At 52.0% G+C, this 18644-nt stretch overlaps 1 protein-coding gene across 2 annotated transcripts in view; it reads right to left on the minus strand.

Moving 5' to 3' along the window:
* The window catches only part of LOC140387064 (contactin-associated protein-like 5), a 1365877-nt gene that overhangs the window by 766424 nt on the left and 580809 nt on the right, over positions 1-18644 (minus strand). For both annotated transcript variants that reach the window (XM_072470084.1, XM_072470077.1), the window contains exons 5-6: positions 8098-8301; positions 5329-5513 (exon numbers count right to left, since the gene is read on the minus strand). In XM_072470084.1, the coding sequence (XP_072326185.1) occupies positions 5329-5513; positions 8098-8301 (389 nt within the window). The remainder of the gene's footprint in view (positions 1-5328; positions 5514-8097; positions 8302-18644) is intronic.

Below are 18644 nucleotides of genomic sequence, written 5' to 3' on the forward strand. Positions count from 1 at the left end.
ACTGCACCCATGCCAACTTACACAGTGTCTAATTGTTTGGCCTTACGGGCCCTTTGACTACGTCGACGTGGTTCCCCAGACGGTACAGCAGAACTGGAGGTGGACTCCTGTGATTCCTGCCCTCTGACACCGGATCCCTTTGGCGGCCGTTTCCTGGGGCGTCCTGGCCTAGATGGGCCAGGCTGCGGCCCGGGCGACTGGGATGGCGAGCTGCCAGCCTGTCCTGCCCGTTGCCCACCCGATGCACCTGGGACGGAAGCGGGGGGGGTGGGGGGGTCCGAGGTGTCGCGGTGTACCGGGACCTCCCCGTCTGAGGGAGCCGGGACGGACCACACCACCTCCTCCTCCCTCGGGGTGCCCGATGGCCCCCAGGCCTCTACATGGGTGGGGGATGCGAACGGACTGGCCATCCGACGCCCCCCCGACATCTGGCGCTGCCAGTCCTGGAGGCCCGTGCTGGTATCGACAGGGGTCTGCAGGTTTGCAGCCATGGAGCCCAGGGGGTTGGTAAACCCTGTCTGTGACAGTGCGACGCCGGCTCGCACATGGCCACTGGCGCCGATGCCCTCAGCGATGGCCTGCAGAGACTGGGCCATGGCCTGCAGAGACTGGGCCATGGCCTGCAGAGACTGGGCTATGGCGTTGAGCGCCTCTGCCATCTGGCGCTGGCACTGGCTCATGGCCTCCTGTGAGAGGGCAGCCATTTCCTGGGCCACAGACGCCGCCTGCACGGAAGGCCCCAGGCCTCGCAAACCGTTCCCCATGTCTGACACCGTCGCACCCATTGCCTCCACCGCGGACGCCACCCGTGCGGTGTCGGCCTGGGTGGCACGCATGACCGGCATATTCCCAGCTCCTGGACGCGAGTGGACTCCTCCACCTGCGACCGCAGCCGCCGCAAGCCGCCCGTCACCCTCTTCGCTCGTCTCCGGGTCGATGGTTGCATCGGATCTATGTGTGGGTGTGGTCACTCCAGGAACCCGGGATCCATCTGGGCGGCAGATGTTCGCTTGGGCTGGGCTGCCCTCCGACCGCCCGGTCCCTCTGCTGCTCCTACCTCCACCTGCTGTACCGGGACGGCTGTGTTGTGCGCACCAGTGAGTGTACCAGACGCCTCATCACTAAAGTGCCCAACCGTGGTGAGTGTTTCTGCGATGGTGGAGGGTGTTGGTGACAGCAGTGGCGTTGTGTCGTGCTCTTCGTCCCACTCTGAGTCCATGGCACTTTGGGGTGGGGGTTCGTCTCTACCCATCCACTCTGAGTCACTGTCCGGTATTTTGTCTTCCCGGGTAGGGGTGTCCCGGGTAGGGGTGTCCCGGGTAGGGGTGTCCTGGCTCGGATGTGACGGGGGCCTGTGGCTGCCCCCCTCGTCGCTGGGTGGTCGCTCCCGCACGTGACGGGGGTGTCGTCTCCCTGTTGCTCCAGGTCTCTCCGTCTCCCATGGTGTGCGAGGGGCATCCTGCGGGCGTCGCATGCTGGAGGGTCCGGGTCTCTCCGTCTCCCGTGGTCTCCGAGGGGCATCCTGCGGGCGTCGCATGCTGGAGGGTCCGGGTCTCTCTGTCTCCCGTGGTCTCCGAGGGGCATCCTGCGGGCGTCGCATGCTGGAGGGTGCGTATCTCTCCGTCTCCAGTGGTCTCAGAGGGGCATCCCTCTGCATCTGCGGGGATGGGTGCCTGGAAGTTTGGTCCTGCGATACACAATGAAGCATGCATGGTTAGACATCAGGCAGTGATCAGGTGATATGGGGGAGGGGGATATAGGGGAGGGGTGATATGGGGACGGGCTGTCGGTGGCTCACTCGCTAGTACGCCCCCGACCTCTGCATCAGCAACATCCCGGTCCTCAGGTCCGCCAGCCAGTTCCAGGGCCCTTTCCTCGTGTACGGTCAGTGGCCTCTCATCAACGGGACCTCCTCCAGTCCTCACATGCTCCCTATTGTTGTGTGCGCGCTTCTCCTGTGGGGGGGGGGGGGTAAAAGGCAACAGTGTTAGGCAGGTATATGAATGCACGCCATCGGTTGCGCGTGCATGTCAGAGGTTAAGGTTAGGGGTGGATTCACTTGGGGATATGGGGGGGGGGAGATATGGGGGGGGTGAGAGATATGGGGGGGGGTGAGAGATATGGGGGGGGGTGAGAGATATGGGGGGGGTGAGAGATATGGGGGGGGTGAGAGATATGGGGGGGGGTGAGAGATATGGGGGGGGGGTGAGAGATATGGGGGGGTGAGAGATATGGGGGGGGTGAGAGATATGGGGGGGGTGAGAGATATGGGGGGGGTGAGAGATATGGGGGGGGGTGAGAGATATGGGGGGGGGTGAGAGATATGGGGGGGGGGTGAGAGATATGGGGGGGGGTGAGAGATATGGGGGGGGGTGAGAGATATGGGGGGGGGTGAGAGATATGGGGGGGGGGTGAGAGATATGGGGGGGGGTGAGAGATATGGGGGGGGGGTGAGAGATATGGGGGGGGTGAGAGATATGGGGGGGGGGGTGAGAGATATGGGGGGGGGTGAGAGATATGGGGGGGGGTGAGAGATATGGGGGGGGGTGAGAGATATGGGGGGGGGTGAGAGATATGGGGGGGGTGAGAGATATGGGGGGGGGTGAGAGATATGGGGGGGGGTGAGAGATATGGGGGGGGGTGAGAGATATGGGGGGGGGTGAGAGATATGGGGGGGGGTGAGAGATATGGGGGGGGGTGAGAGATATGGGGGGGGGTAAGAGATATGGGGGGGGGTGAGAGATATGGGGGGGGGTGAGAGATATGGGGGGGGGTGAGAGATATGGGGGGGGTGGTGAGAGATATGGGGGGGGGGTGAGAGATATGGGGGGGTGAGAGATATGGGGGGGGGGTGAGAGATATGGGGGGGGGTGAGAGGTATGGGGGGGGGGTGAGAGATATGGGGGGGGGTGAGAGATATGGGGGGGGAGAGATATGGGGGGGGGAGAGATATGGGGGTGGAGAGATATGGGGGTGGAGAGATATGGGGGGGGGAGGAGAGATATGGGGGGGGGAGAGATATGGGGGGGGAGAGATATGGGGGGGGGAGAGATATGGGGGGGGGAGAGATATGGGGGGGGGAGAGATATGGGGGGGGGGGAGAGATATGGGGGGGGGGAGAGATATGGGGGGGGGAGAGATATGGGGGGGGGAGAGATATGGGGGGGGAGAGATATGGGGGGGGGAGAGATATGGGGGGGAGAGAGAGAGAGAGATATGGGGGGGGGGAGAGAGAGATATGGGGGGGGGAGAGAGAGAGAGATATGGGGGGGGGAGAGAGAGAGAGATATGGGGGGGGGGAGAGAGAGAGATATGGGGGGGGGAGAGAGAGAGATATGGGGGGGGAGAGAGAGAGATATGGGGGGGAGAGATATGGGGGGGGGAGAGATATGGGGGGGAGATATGGGGGGGAGATATGGGGGGGAGATATGGGGGGGAGATATGGATATAGGGATGGGGGAGGGGGGATATGGGGGAGGGGGGAGATGGGGGGGATATGGGGGAGGGGGAGGGGGGGATATGGGGGAGGGGGAGGGGGGGATATGGGGGAGGGGGAGGGGGGGATATGGGGGAGGGGGAGGGGGGATATGGGGGAGGGGGGGATATGGGGGAGGGGGGATATGGGGGAGGGGGGAGGGGGGGATATGGGGGAGGGGGGATATGGGGAGGGGGGAGGGGGGATATGGGGAGGGGGGATATGGTGGAGGGGGGGATATGGGGGAGGGGGGGGATATGGGGGGGGGGGTTATGGGGAGGGGGGGGTTATGGGGGAGGGGGGGTTATGGGGGAGGGGGGGGTTATGGGGGGGTTATGGGGGAGGGGGGGGTTATGGGGGAGGGGGGGGTTATGGGGGAGGGGGGGTTATGGGGGGGGTTATGGGGGAGGGGGGGTTTATGGGGGAGGGGGGGTTTATGGGGGAGGGGGGGTTATGGGGGAGGGGGGGTTATGGGGGAGGGGGGATATGGGGGAGGGGGGGGATATGGGGGAGGGGGGGATATGGGGGAGGGGGGGATATGGGGGAGGGGGGGATATGGGGGAGGGGGGGGATATGGGGGAGGGGGGGATATGGGGGAGGGGGGGATATGGGGGAGGGGGGGATATGGGGGAGGGGGGGATATGGGGGAGGGGGGATATGGGGGAGGGGGGGATATGGGGGAGGGGGGGATATGGGGAGGGGGGATATGGGGGAGGGGGGGATATGGGGGAGGGGGGGATATGGGGGAGGGGGGGATATGGGGGAGGGGGGGATATGGGGGAGGGGGGGGGTATGGGGGAGGGGGGGGATATGGGGGAGGGGGGGTATGGGGAGGGGGGGTATGGGGGAGGGGGGGTATGGGGAGGGGGGGATATGGGGGAGGGGGGGATATGGGGAAGGGGGATATGGGGGAGGCTCACCCTGCCTGCTCTGACGAGGTCGTTCACCTTCTTGTGGCACTGGGTGCCTGTCCGTGGTGTCAGGGCCACAGCGGTGAAGGCCCTTGCCACTTCCCTCCACAGACGCCGGCTGTGGCATGGGGCAACTCTGCGGCTGTGCCCAGGATACAGGGCATCCCTCCTCTGCTCCACCGCGTCCAGGAGCGCCTCCACATCGCGTGACTCGAACCTTAGGGCTGAGCGACGGCCAGCCATCCAGTCGGGTGTTGCGGTCGGGTGTTCCGGTCGGGTGGGGGGGGGAGCAGCGCGGCCTTATGAGCCGTCACGCCGTGCAGCGCGTATGACGCTGCACGGCGTGAACCACTGCGCAAGCGCGGATCCCGTTACGTCGCTGCTAGCCCATTTCGGGCCGGAGACTATCGACCCATTTTTCCGACGTGACGCAAGTCGGATTTGCGCCGTTTTTTGCGCCGATCGGCGGACTTTCCGCAGATAATGGAGAATTTCGCCCCTCATCTTCAACTAACCCCAATGTCATGTCATTCTTGTACTTATCTTGGCCTGCATTCTCAGATAGTCCGGATTCGCTTTTCCCACTGGCAGTGCACCCCCACCAGCGGTTTTGTGGCGGCGTGGGGTGGTTTCAACAGGAAATCCCATTGACAAGTGACTGATGGACAGAATCCCACTGCCAACAAACTGCACACATCCCAGAAGCACGCAGCTGGGGAACAGAGAGTCCTGCCCGTTGCTTCATTTAAATTTATCCATGCTGCACTTTATGATGGGAACTTTCATATTCTCACCGTTCTCTGGGTCAAGGGTGTTTCCTGGACTCTTCAATGGATTTATTAGTAGCTATTTTAGCCTCCGGTCTCATCTGCAGTGTGAATCAAACTTTGAAACATTTCTTTTCAATGTTTGGCTTGCGTTTCTCTCAGGTACAAGTCTCACCTCATAATCAATATCCAGATAATCAAACTCTCCTCTGGTTCGGAAGTGCTGTGTGTGCTTGTCCACGGTGAAATTCACTTGCTTGTTGTAGCGTTCGATTGTCATGGAGTGCCAGTGCTGATCGTCCAGCAGACTCCCCAGTGTGACCGAGGTGTGACCGTTGATGGAGGGCAACTTGGTGCTGCCTAAAATGTAGAAAAAAACCACAGTGCGGTCACATTCTCCCGAATCAATGAAACGCTCAACAAATGTGCGTGAGGCATTGAAATGGAAATCCAGCTGAGCTAGATAATGAAACACGGGAACTGTTAAATCAGCAGAGAAACTGGTTTCAAAAACATTGCGTGGCGGGTATCCATCTGAAACATTGAGTTTTACAGCTGGAAAAGGAGAGCTATTGCAGAATCAAAGGATCTTACAACATTGTGGGAGACTTCTCAAATCATTGTACAGCTCTTTGACAGAGGCATTCAATTAGTCCCCAAGCCTCTTTGCTGAAAGTCCTGTTATTGGTACCTTTTCAGGTAATTATCCAATTCCCTTTTGCTAGTTACTATTGATTCCGTTTCCTCACACTTCCAGGCAGTCCATGTCCTGGTAATGACTCGTTTAGTGAAACAATATTGGCAATTATCTTAAATCTGTCGCCTCTGAATATGGACCCTTGCAGTTTCTCTTTCTTTCGCAAAATCCCTCATAATTCTGAACGCGTCAATTAAATCTCTCTTCAAAATTCTCCGCTCAAAAGAGAACAATCCCAGCTTCTCAAGTCTCTCCATATACATGAAAGCCCTCAGATCTAGAATCTCTCTGGCAAATCATCTTTGTACCCTTCTTAAAGTTTCTGATTCCCTACGTAAAGTTTGCTGTCCACTACTCCAGTGGACTACTCCCGTTGATGAGAGGCCACTGTCCAGCTAAAGCCTCAACCAGTGATTAATTAAGTGCGTAACTTCCTTCTTTATGTACTCCAAGCCTTTATTTATAAACCAATGGATTACAGTATTTTTGATAGTTTTGTCGTTTTTCCTGACGCCTTTGAAGATATGTGCATGTGAACCTTCTGCTTCTGTATCCCCCTTAAATTTACACGATTTAAAAAATTCTCCTTATTTCTACCATCCAAAATTGATCACTTTATACTTTTCTGCATTAAATCTTATCTGCCATGTGTTTCCACAAACTCTCCATTGTGCTCGTGTCTCTTATCTGATTTGTCCCTTCCTCTCTTGTTTCTCTATCCGTTTTTTTACCCACACTCTCTTTTTAAAGATTACATGGGTTCTACTTCCAACACTGGGTGGAATTTAAACTTTTATCACTTCAATCTCTATATTTACTAAATACTCAGCTGTGAAAACCTCAATCTTCATTGCACCTATCTTTCCCTTCTCTCCCCTAAATTCATTGTGCTCTGTACTGCATGAACTTTTCCTTCGATATATATTCTTCTAATTGTGGCCATCCATGCGACCTTCCATTTTGCAATGCCATTGCTACCCTTGATAAATGACCAAGTTATCTTCAACTACTTCCTTCGATGCACTTCCACCCACATCCCCCAAGTGACATAAAACTACATCTGCAAACCCAGCTGCCTAGTATTTTAGCCCCCTCACTCATCACATTACTTCTGCTCGACAATCTTTACAATTTATGCTTCTGTCCCAGCAACATTTCTCTCCCAAGGTGATTATTTTCCGAGTATAGTCCCAACTTCCCTCCAATTTATCTAAAGGGTGCAGATTTGAGTGTATTTTACACGCAAGAGGTTTGGCCATCCAACACCACAACTGCCTCAGCACATAAAAATATAACCTTTACTCATCTCTACAAAATCTTTCCGCTCTCCTAAGAGCACCCCCATGTCTCTTATCTCCACTGCCAACCATCTCCTTTGAACTTCTCCCTTGTCCTCATTAATCACCCGTTCCAAAAGATGCTTGCGGACTTCCTTGTCATTAAGACTGAATGCATCTATTCAGCTGTCTCTCATGCTCCCCTTTTTCCTGCCATGCATCAAGCCAATCCTGCCTCAAGGCTCCACGCATGTGAACCTGAATATCTTTTTAGTGTTTCTCTACTCTCTCTTCGTGCCTTCGCTCACGTGACTTGTTAGTGAGGCCCACCTTCTGCTTTGTTGACCCCACTTACACTGAACTGCCATCTTTATAGCTCTCGTGCTAGTGGGCATTGTAAATGGTTCCCTTTCCTCAGCCATTGTGCATGTTTCTTGCCAAACAAATATTACCATTTACTCTTCAAAAATGTTCATCCTTGTTCCCTCAATCCTTGTGCCCGCAGTTCCCCTTGTCCCATTGTCAACCTCTTTAAAATCAGTGAACGTTTTGTCACTTTCCAGATGCATGGTCTTCCGTTCCACAATTTTGTGTTTGAAGCTTTCCGATCACACTAACTATCCACCAATACAAGTGAATGTAAAAAATATGAAGATCTCCTCACTAATTGTGCACACATTTTGCCTCCTCATCTTCCTCAAATCTTCTGAATCTTTTCACATGACCAATCAACTATCCGTTTTGTTATGAAGCTGACTGTCACAGACCTTACTCGCTTTCACGCAATCTATACAACTGTTGACGCAGCATCTTCAACAATGGGTAGTCTTCACACCTTGACCACACCACCATTATCTGTAGGGCTTCCTCAAGATCTATCTTTATCCGTTCCTCTCCCTCATCTAGATCTTGCCACACAGGATGGATCATAGTTCATTATTATTGCCAATTTGAGAATTTAAAGATTTACCTAAATTGATCTCCAATGAGAGTTTGCCTTTCCTTAGCTCCAGAGTGATGCAATCTCCCCTTTGTCCTTCTCCATGCAACATAACTCCATCACTTTGCATTGTCTTAAATTTCAAAGAAATGATGTCTTTGACCGTGCTCATACTCTTTTGATTGAACCTGTAAAGTAGGGAACTTCTTCCATCAAAGTCGGCTACGTCAGATTCTACAGAGGAAAGAAAACATATTAATGTCAGATTTCAAATGATTCTCAATGTCTCATGGCAAAGCTGAAATGGAGGGGTTGACTTTCCTGCAGTGTCAGCCACAATGACTGTAGCTGAAAGTACAGTGTTAAGCCCTGGAGAAATAGCCTTCATACTGGATTTCTGTGGATCTTCAACTAAAATCACAGAAAGCGATCTGGAGAACACGCTGCAAGAATTCATCACTCACTGTCAAAGAAGGATTCAGGGTGTCAGAGAGTCCCTACAGTGCATAATGAGACCATTCAGCCCATTGAGTCTGCACCAACCCTGCAACCCCACCTAACCTATGGACATTAAGGGGTAATTTAGCATGGCCAATCCACCTAACTTGCACATCTTTGGACTGTGGGAGGAAACCGGAGTAACCGGAGGAAACCTACGCAGACACAGGGAGAAAGTGCAAACTCCACACTGATAGCCACCCAAGGTCGGAATTGAACCCGGGTCACTGGCACTGTGGGGCAGCAGTGCTAACCACTGTGTCACCGTGCTGAGCTCTCTAACAGAACAAAATATCATCACCTCTCCATGAAATCCAATAGAATTAACATTGCTGGGGTGGGGTGGTCACCATTGACCAGAAACTGAAATGAACCAGCCATATAAAGACTGGGGCTGTAATAGGAGGTTAGAGCCTGAAATTCTGCAGAGATTAACTTATCTCCTGCCTTCGCAAAATCTGACTACCGTCTGCAAGACAAAAGCCAGGAGTGTGACGGAATACTCTCTTCTTGCCTGGATGAGTCTGGCTTCAACAATAATTAAAAAGCTCAAAACTATCTAGGGCAAAGCAGCCCACTTGATCAGCACCATTGTAAACATTAATTCCTCAACAACTGACAGAAAGGGGCAGCAGTGTGTACTATACACAAGATGCACTGAAACAATTCAGCAATGTTTCTTTTACAGGACTTTTCAAACATTTGAGCCTCTAACACCGAGAAGGACAAGGGTATAGGAACACCATCACTTACAAGTTCCCTTCAGGCTCACACATCATCCTAACTTGAAAGTACATCACCATCACTGTATCAAAGATATGCAACTCTATTCCCAACAGCACTATGTGTGTACCTACATCGGGTGCACTGCAATGGTATCAGAAGGCACCTTCTCTCGGGCAATTATTGAAGGTCAGTTAGTCAGTGGCACCCATATACAATGAAAGAAGCATGTGGAAAGCATTGGTTTCTGGGTGAGATAGTGATTGGAATTCTTCAGCTGGCGGCAGGATTTACTGGTCTCACCAGCAGTACACACCCGCCCGTGAGGGTTTATAAACATTGTTGTAAAAGCAATGTTGTATAAAATATGTTATAAACAGTTTATGTATATTGAGCTATGATGGACAACTCCTGACTACATCAAAAACAGTTAAGTGCTTTCTGCTGAGAAAAATAGAAAGTAGAAACACTCAACACCTAGATGCTCACAAACATTGTGGTTCGCTTCAAAGCCGGGTAATGGAGATGCATTAATGGCTGCATAAATGGAAATGAAAATAAACAACTTGTCTGCCTGGAAGCTGTTACCCTGTCAATTACAACCAACTAAACGTTATTTCTCTTTGGAAGTGAATAGAGCCCAGCAGCGGGAAGTTAGGAATCCCTGCCATAACCAGTTCCTCTCTCCACAGATGCTGCCAGAGTTGCTGAGTTTTTGCAGGACTCTCTGCTTTTATTTCAGCACCCACAGTATTCTGCCCTGAACTTGCTGTCTGTGGAAGTTTGCAGTGTGCAAATTGGCTGCCGTGTTTCCTATATTATTAGAGTGGCTAAACTTCAAAAGTGCGTAATTTACTGCAAAACACTGAGAGACGTTCAGGGGTCGTGAAAGACTCTATTTGGGCTCAAATCTTTCTCTTTTATTATTTCTACAGAAGCAGGGCAGGACAGTGGCTTCAGTTGATTGCTGAGCACAGCTGTGTTTAATTAGCTAATTGATGTTTCTGAGCAGCGCTCAGCAGACCAGTGCCATCTACTGCCTGCTGCCCCCTGCTGGCCTGTGGATTAAGACTTGATTAATGCGTCAGTGGATGAATGTCTCCCGAGAATCTGGGGTACAACCCTGAATGAGTGCAATTGGTAGAAGTCCACCTTTCTGACCTGGGAGTATGGCCAGTAGTGTGGGCGAGACTGCATCAGGAAGCGATTATTGAATCAGTGTAAACAATTAGGGGTGCTTGAGTGTACAGTAGGAAAGGACGTAACATGCATTTAAAATTCCTGGATATTTTGCGTTGTTTGGTGTAAGACAAAAATTAAGAAACAGAAGACGGAAATATAGGGGGCGAGATTATCCGATTCCCGATGCTGATTTTCGTAATTGACGATCAGGCGGAGAATCAATTTTTACAACCGGATCGGGACGCGCCTGTTTTGCGCAGGTTGCGCATGCCCCGCCCCCTCTGAAACGGCATCATCACGGCACTGTGCCACACGCCGTTGGGGCGGCCTCAGGATGTCATCTGAAGGCCCTCCCCCTCTGCGCCACCCCCAATGTGCCGCGTTCACGACCGCGCAGTTCACTCATGGTCCCAGCCATGCGCGAACCCGGCAGGGCAGCTACAGACTGTGTCTAGTGCCGCCACAGTCGGGTGGGAGATATGTTGCTGGTCAGGGGGCTGGGGGCACTGGTGGGGGTGGCCAGGGGGTGGCCAGGGAGTGTCCAGGGGGCAATTCTCCGTCCGTTTGTCTTGTGGAGGCCGGGCGTTTGTCGTGGCATGGTTCCTAGCCCCTTACCGGCTGGAGGATCTGTGCTGGGGCGGTGCCGATTTTCCCCACGTAAAATGCCACAGATCCTCCAGACATAGCCTCAAAATCGGAGAATGTAGCCCAGGAGCTTTAAATAAACACAGTAAAATCTTTAGCAGCTGCATACTTCTGATTGGACACTTTACAGCCTTTTGAGCTCAAGTGAGTTCAGCAGTTTCAAGAGCACAACCCCCGGCTCCTATTTCTTTGGGATAGCACTACCCCAGAGTCCCTTTTGCATTTCTCCAGGCTTCACCCCACTACAGATCTTCTCCTTTTGTTCTTTCCTCCCGTCGAAGTGAAGTATCATGAAGTTCTGAGTTATTTAGTGTTGGAGGGCATTTTGTGATAATAATGACACAAAATGGCTGAACAAGCCACATTCCCTGTACACTGTCTCATGAGACCCAACCGTGGGTATCCCAACAGCCGGTGATAACAGCTTCACAGAACAGGACATGCAATGTATCATTGATAAAGCTCAAGGTCTACAGCTGGAGGCAGGACACATCATTATGTTAGTTTAAATGACTTCTGTATGAAGTTAGGGGCGGGTAAGACAACACCCACTTTAACCATATATGTGATGACTGGGATGCTAGGAAAATTGATTGACTGCATGTAATAAGTGTGATGCAAGTATAGTTGATTGATTGTATGTAAATGAGAATACAATTCCGCCCCTTGAATCTGTATATTAACCCGGGTGAGCCTCAGTTCAAGTGAGAATAGGTGCTGGCAATAGGCTACGGAGTCTCTCAGGCCTTCTCTCCCAGAATTCTGACATAATAAACTGCTTTTTTTACTTATACGCAGGCCTTCATGTGAATATTTTCACCTCTAACATTTAGAAATATTTTGCATACAAATTGGATCAAATATTGTCACTCGTCTTCCCCCCACATTAAACCAGGACTTCTCAGAGTGGCAGACAGACAGATAGACATCACATTATAGAAGGAATGGGAGGTATTGCAAATATATATTTTTATATTATGGGACGCTGTCTGAGAAATTGTTTTCTTCAACAATCTAGAATTACAATCGATGGCGTTCCATTGTGGAAAGCAATATATATTCATTTGATTTGAACTTTCAAAATACTATTTCTTTCTTCTGTGTGAGAGTAGGTCAGGAAGCATGAATCCTTAATAAATGACAGCATGAATGAAAGTAAATACTGAAGGCATCCAAATGAGTCAGCACTGCATGCTTGCGATTTTGGAGAAAATGTTATTTTCTTTGCACAATAATTGATTTCAGTCACTGTTATTACATAACTTTCACAACAAATTTCAATGCGGTGTTTGCTTTTTCCGTAGGCCTGTTCCTCTGCAGATGTTCACAATGACCCTCTCTCTCTTTTAGAAAGTTGACTTGGACGTATCTCAATCTTGAACTGGGTCAGAAGCATTTAAGTCACACAATAAGGGGCAGCACGGTGGCGCAGTGGGTTAGTACGGCTGCCTCACGGCGCCGAGGTCCCAGGTTCGATCTCGGCTCTGGGTCTCTATCTGTGTGGAGTTTGCATATTCTCCCCCTGTTTACGTTGGTTTCGCCCGCAGAACCCAAAGATGATGTGGAGATGCCGGCGTTGGACTGGGGTGAGCACAGTAAGAAGCCTTACAACAGCAGGTTAAAGTCCAACAGGTTTGTTTCAAACACTAGCTTTCGGAGCACAGCTCCTTCCTCAGGTGTTCACCTGGACTTTAACCTGGTGTTGTAAGACTTCTTACTGAACCCAAAGATGTGCGGGGTAGATGGATTGGCCACGCTAAATTGCCCCTTCGTTGGAAAAAATGAATTGGGTAATCTAAATTTATTTTTAAAAAGTCAAAGTATAAGGGCCGGGATTCTCCGATCCCCCTCCGGGTCGGAGGATGGCGGGGGGTCGCGAGAATCGCGTCAAGATACTCCGACGTTGGCCCGCCGATTCTCCGGCGCCGATTCTCCGGCACCCGCGGGACCGCAGCTGCGCTGGTCAGTGGCTGTTGACAGCGGACCCCCTGGAGATTCTCCGCGCCTCGACGAGCCGAGTGCCCGCCGGGGTAGGTTACGTATGGTCCTACCCAGTGGGACCTCGGAGTTCTGGCTGCGGGGGCCATCCTGGTGGGATTCGACTCCGGGGGGGGCCTCCACGGTGGCCTGGCCCCTGATCGGGGCCTACCAATCGGCAGGTGGACTGTTTCCATGGGCGGCCTATGTTCCTCCACGCCGGGCCCCTGTAGGACTCTGCCATATTGCACGGGGGCTGACGCGAAGACGGGAACCTATGCGCATGTGTGAGCTCGCGCCGGCCGAGGCGCGCATGCGCGAATTCGCACTGACCGTGGCGCGCTGGCTGGAGCAGCGGACTCCACTCCGGGCCCTACTAGCCCCCTGGGAAGGAGTGAATACCTGGGCCTGGAGGCCCGTTGATGCCGGAGCGGCTCGCGGCGCTTTTGAGGCCGGTGTCAGAACCTCGCCGCGGGATCAGAGAATCCCGGCCAAGAGCTCACTGAGGGATCATGTCTGAATGATATTCTATCAACATCCAATAAAAGTTTACCAAAAATCTTCAAGCCATTGCCAATAATGCATTGTTCATATTTATGAACAAGTGACCTACCAGAACGTCATTAACGAGAAACAATAAACTAATAAGAGCAAAGAAGAAGGGCTAAATTCTTAATTGCCTGACCAGAGTTACCTTATGTGATGAAGGGATATCTTTTCAGAAACTTTTTCAATATGTCCTTGTTATATTATTCGCAAATAAAATCCATGGTGTTAACTCTGTTAAGTTTCAGATATGGGGGGGAAATGGCAGTGTGGTGGTGATGCCACTGGAGTAGTAACCTCGAGGCCCAGATTAAGGCACTGGGGACATGGGTTCAAATTCCTCCATGGCGAAATTTCAATTCAATTAGTAAAATCTCAAATTTAAAACTAGCCTCAGTGCTGGGGACCATGAAACTATCATCAATTGTCATGAAAAAAAAATATGGTTTGGCTAATGTCCTTTAGGGTAGTCCTCTGGCCGACATGTGACTCCAGGCCTACGATAATGTGGTTTACTCTTGACTGCCTTCGGTGAAGTGGCAGTGCAAGCCGCTCAGTACAAGAGAAGCGGGGTGGACAACTAATACTGGCACGGTCAGTGATACCTCCGTCCGATGTCAACATTTGTTCTAAATACCATCAGAGGAAACCAGGTTGGCACTGCCAGGTTGCAACGGTGCCACAGTGGCACTGTCTGGGTGCATCGGCCTCACACTGCCACTTGCTGGCAATATTATATACAGAATTGCTTTATGCATATCATCACTCCAGACACCCCTTCCAGGTGAGTGCAGGGATTCAGCTTTGTGCACTGCATTCGCTGTTCAGATCTCTCTCCATCCTTTGAGAAGATTAAATGCACATTGCCGAGCACCTCCATTCATTTTGCAAGCAAGACTCGCAAACTTCCAAACGCGTGCAGAAGGAGTGAAGTGATTCCCCTATTCCCCTGCTTCTGAATTGACCACACAGAGTTCTTTTTTGAGAATTCAGAAGCGATGGGCGGAATTTCTCCAGAAATCAGCAAAGATCGATGGCGGGGGGTGGAAAATGCCATTGAAGCTGCCGACAACAAAGGCGGCTTTCTCCAGCATATAGTGTAGGACATCGGGTTAAAAATTGAAAGGGGCGGATCGCACAACATCACGTTGGCCACTGATCCACCCCCCCCCCCCCCCCCCCCCCCAACCCCCAGCAACCTATTCCCTCGATGATCAGTGTGCCATTTAAAAAGGCCACCCCAGTGCAAAAGAGCTCACCTGGAAAACCCCCTCCACCACCCCCATGCTTCCCAACACTGGTTCCTGGCACTACCTGGGCATTGCCCATGTACTGTCTCGTGACACTGTTCCCAGACATTGCCCAGGCACTGCCCCCTAGTACTACCCCGGCACTGCCCATGCGCAGGAATGCATGGGCAGCAGTTGGGCAATGCCTGGACGTAACCTTCTCTTCCCCAAACCCCCCCCTACCCAAGGCCCGAACGATGCACTCACCTGAACCCGTCAGGGTGGTCGGCTCACCTGCTACATGCCACGGGAGGCCAGGCATGAATCACACCATTTTGCTCTCATATTAGCATGGATGGATTTTCTGAGGGTGGGGGCAATATTATTGAGATGTAGAGGCCTGACAATTAGATGCTAATGCATTCAAATGATGTTCCCGACTTCGAACGTCAGGTAAAGTGCCTCGTCACGAGTTGACAATTGCATTGCGCGTTTATGTTGGCGTGAAACATCATTTGGGAGTTCTCACGCGATCTTATCTTCCGAGCACATACAGCTTCAAACATTCTGGGCGGGATTCTCCATTAGCCGAAGCGTGAATCACGAAACGTGAATGGGCGGAGAATCAGTTCCAATGCCATAATCGCGGCGGGCATTGATTTGCCCCCAAATCGCGATTCTGGGTCACCTTGACAGCCGCGTCAATGTATACCGAAACGCACATACCGGATCCTTCCAGGTGCTGAGTGGGGACCAGTCCAGGATCTCATAGACCACAGTGCACAGGTGCTTCCGTGCCATCATGGAGGCTGTATGTACCCAGACGCCTCAATTCACCCATTTCAATGTGGACCGAGAACACCAGGATGCCAGGGCAGTGGGGTTCGCCGCTGCCGACAGGATGCCCCGGTTCCAGGGGGTGACCAACAGGATGCATGTCACCCCACGGGCACCTGTGGATAACAGGCCGCTGTGCACAAACCGATAGGGGTTTCACTCAATGAATCTGCAGCTGGTATGTGACCATCAGCTGCGCATCATACACGTCTGTACCCTGTACCCGGCTCGGGCAGTGTGCACTACACCTTCTTCCTGGCACCGTTGACGATTCTGACATGTTCCCGACGTCCCGTCCCCCCGCCCCCCTCCCCGTTCCCCCCCCCCCCCCGACTGCGGGGGTTGGCTCCTGGGTGACAGGAGTTATCCACTGCGGTCGTGGCTGATGACACCTATCCAGAAGCCACAGATCGACACGGAGATCCGCTATGACGATGCCCAAACAGCAGCCAATCGCGTGATTGAGCAGTGCTTCAGCCTCCTGAAGGTGCGGTTCAGATGTCTGGACCGCTCTGGAGGGCCCTTAAGTATGATCCTGAAAGGGTCGCCCACAATGTGACGGCCTGCTCCGTCCTGCCAAATACGGCAATTTTCGGGAACCTAAATACGGCAATTTACGGGAACCTTGGATGACGAGTGATGTTGTAGGCCTCGTCAAAAAGAAAAAGGAGGCATTTGTCAGGGCTAAAAGGCTGGGAACAGACGAAGACTGCGTGGAATATAAGGAAAGTAGGAAGGAACTTAAGCAAGGAGTCAGGAGGGCTAGAATGGGTCACGAAAAGTCATTGGCAAATAGGGTTAAGGAAAATCCCAAGGCTTTTTACACGTACATATAAAGCAAGAGGGTAGCCAGGGAAAGGGTTGGCCCACTGAAGGATAGGCAAGGGAATCTATGTGTGGAGCCAGAGGAAATGGGCGAGGTACTAAATGAATACTTTGCATCAGTATTCACCAAAGAGAAGGAATTGGTAGATGTTGAGTCTGGAGAAGGGTGTGTAGATAGCCTGGGTCACATTGTGATCCAAAAAGACGAGGTGTTGGGTGTCTTAAAAAATATTAAGGTAGATAAGTCCCCAGGGCCTGATGGGATCTACCCCAGAACACTGAAGGAGGCTGGAGAGGAAATTGCTGAGGCCTTGACAGAAATCTTTGGATCCTCGCTGTCTTCAGGGGATGTCCCGGAGGACTGGAGAATAGCCAATGTTGTTCCTCTGTTTAAGAAGGGTAGCAAGGATAATCCCGGGAACTACAGGCCGGTGAGCCTTACTTCAGTGGTAGGGAAATTACTGGAGAGAATTCTTCGAGACAGGATCTACTCCCATTTGGAAGCAAATGGACGTATTAGTGAGAGGCAGCACGGTTTTGTGAAGGGGAGGTCGTGTCTCACTAACTTGATAGAGTTTTTCGAGGAGGTCACTAAGATGATTGATGCAGGTAGGGCAGTAGATGTTGTCTATATGGACTTCAGTAAGGCCTTTGACAAGGTCCCTCATGGTAGACTAGTACAAAAGGTGAAGTCACACGGGATCAGGGGTGAGCTGGCAAGGTGGATACAGAACTGGCTAGGCCATAGAAAGCAGAGAGTAGCAATGGAGGGATGCTTTTCTAATTGGAGGGCTGTGACCAGTGGTGTTCCACAGGGATCAGTGCTGGGACCTTTGCTCTTTGTAGTATATATAAATGATTTGGAGGAAAATGTAACTGGTCTGATTAGTAAGTTTGCAGACGACACAAAGGTTGATGGAATTGCGGATAGCGATGAGGACTGTCGGAGGATACAGCAGGATTTAGATTGTCTGGAGACTTGGGCGGAGAGATGGCAGATGGAGTTTAATCCGGACAAATGTGAGGTAATGCATTTTGGAAGATCTAATGCAGGTAGGGAATATACAGTGAATGGTAGAACCCTCAAGAGTATTGAAAGTCAAAGAGATCTAGGAGTACAGGTCCACAGGTCATTGAAAGGGGCAACACAGGTGGAGAAGGTAGTCAAGAAGGCATACGGCATGCTTGCCTTCATTGGCCGGGGCATTGAGTATAAGAATTGGCAAGTCATGTTGCAGCTGTATAGAACCTTAGTTAGGCCACACTTGGAGTATAGTGTTCAATTCTGGTCGCCACACTACCAGAAGGATGTGGAGGCTTTAGAGAGGGTGCAGAAGAGATTTACCAGAATGTTGCCTGGTATGGAGGGCATTAGCTATGAGGAGCGATTGAATAAACTCGGTTTGTTCTCACTGGAACGAAGGAGGTTGAGGGGAGACCTGATAGAGGTATACAAAATTATGAGGGGCATAGACAGAGTGGATAGTCAGAGGCTTTTCCCCAGGGTAGAGGGGTAAATTACTAGGGGGCATAGGTTTAAGGTGAGAGGGGCAAGGTTTAGAGTAGATGTACGAGGCAAGTTTTTTGCGCAGAGGGTAGTGGGTGCCTGGAACTCGCTACCGGAGGAGGTAGTGGAAGCAGGGACGATAGGGACATTTAAGGGGCATCTTGACAAATATATGAATAGGATGGGAATAGAAGGATACGGACCCAGGAAGTGTAGAAGATTGTAGTTTAGTCGGGCAGTATGGTCGGCACGGGCTTGGAGGGCCAAAGGGCCTGTTCCTGTGCTGTACATTTCTTTGTTCTTTGTTCTTTGTTGTCCTCCGCAACATCGCACAGCAGAGAGGCAATGTGCTGGAGGAGGTGGAATGCCAGGCCTTGTCCGGTGAGGAGGATGTGGGGGATGGTGAAGGTGGGCAGGATATGGAGCCCAGGCAGGCACCGGAGGCAGCACTACATGTGCCCAGGGCCAAGGTGCACCGGGCACGCTGATCGCCTCCAGGTTCACCGACTGGTGAGGGGGGGGGGGGGGGAGTGGAGGGGAGGGCTAGCCTGGGGCACGGACACCGCATCCCAACCCCACACTCCCTCACCTCCCTCCCACCCCTCCGG

The sequence above is a fragment of the Scyliorhinus torazame genome, chromosome 2 (assembly GCF_047496885.1).
Source record: "Scyliorhinus torazame isolate Kashiwa2021f chromosome 2, sScyTor2.1, whole genome shotgun sequence".
Taxonomy (NCBI): domain Eukaryota; kingdom Metazoa; phylum Chordata; class Chondrichthyes; order Carcharhiniformes; family Scyliorhinidae; genus Scyliorhinus; species Scyliorhinus torazame.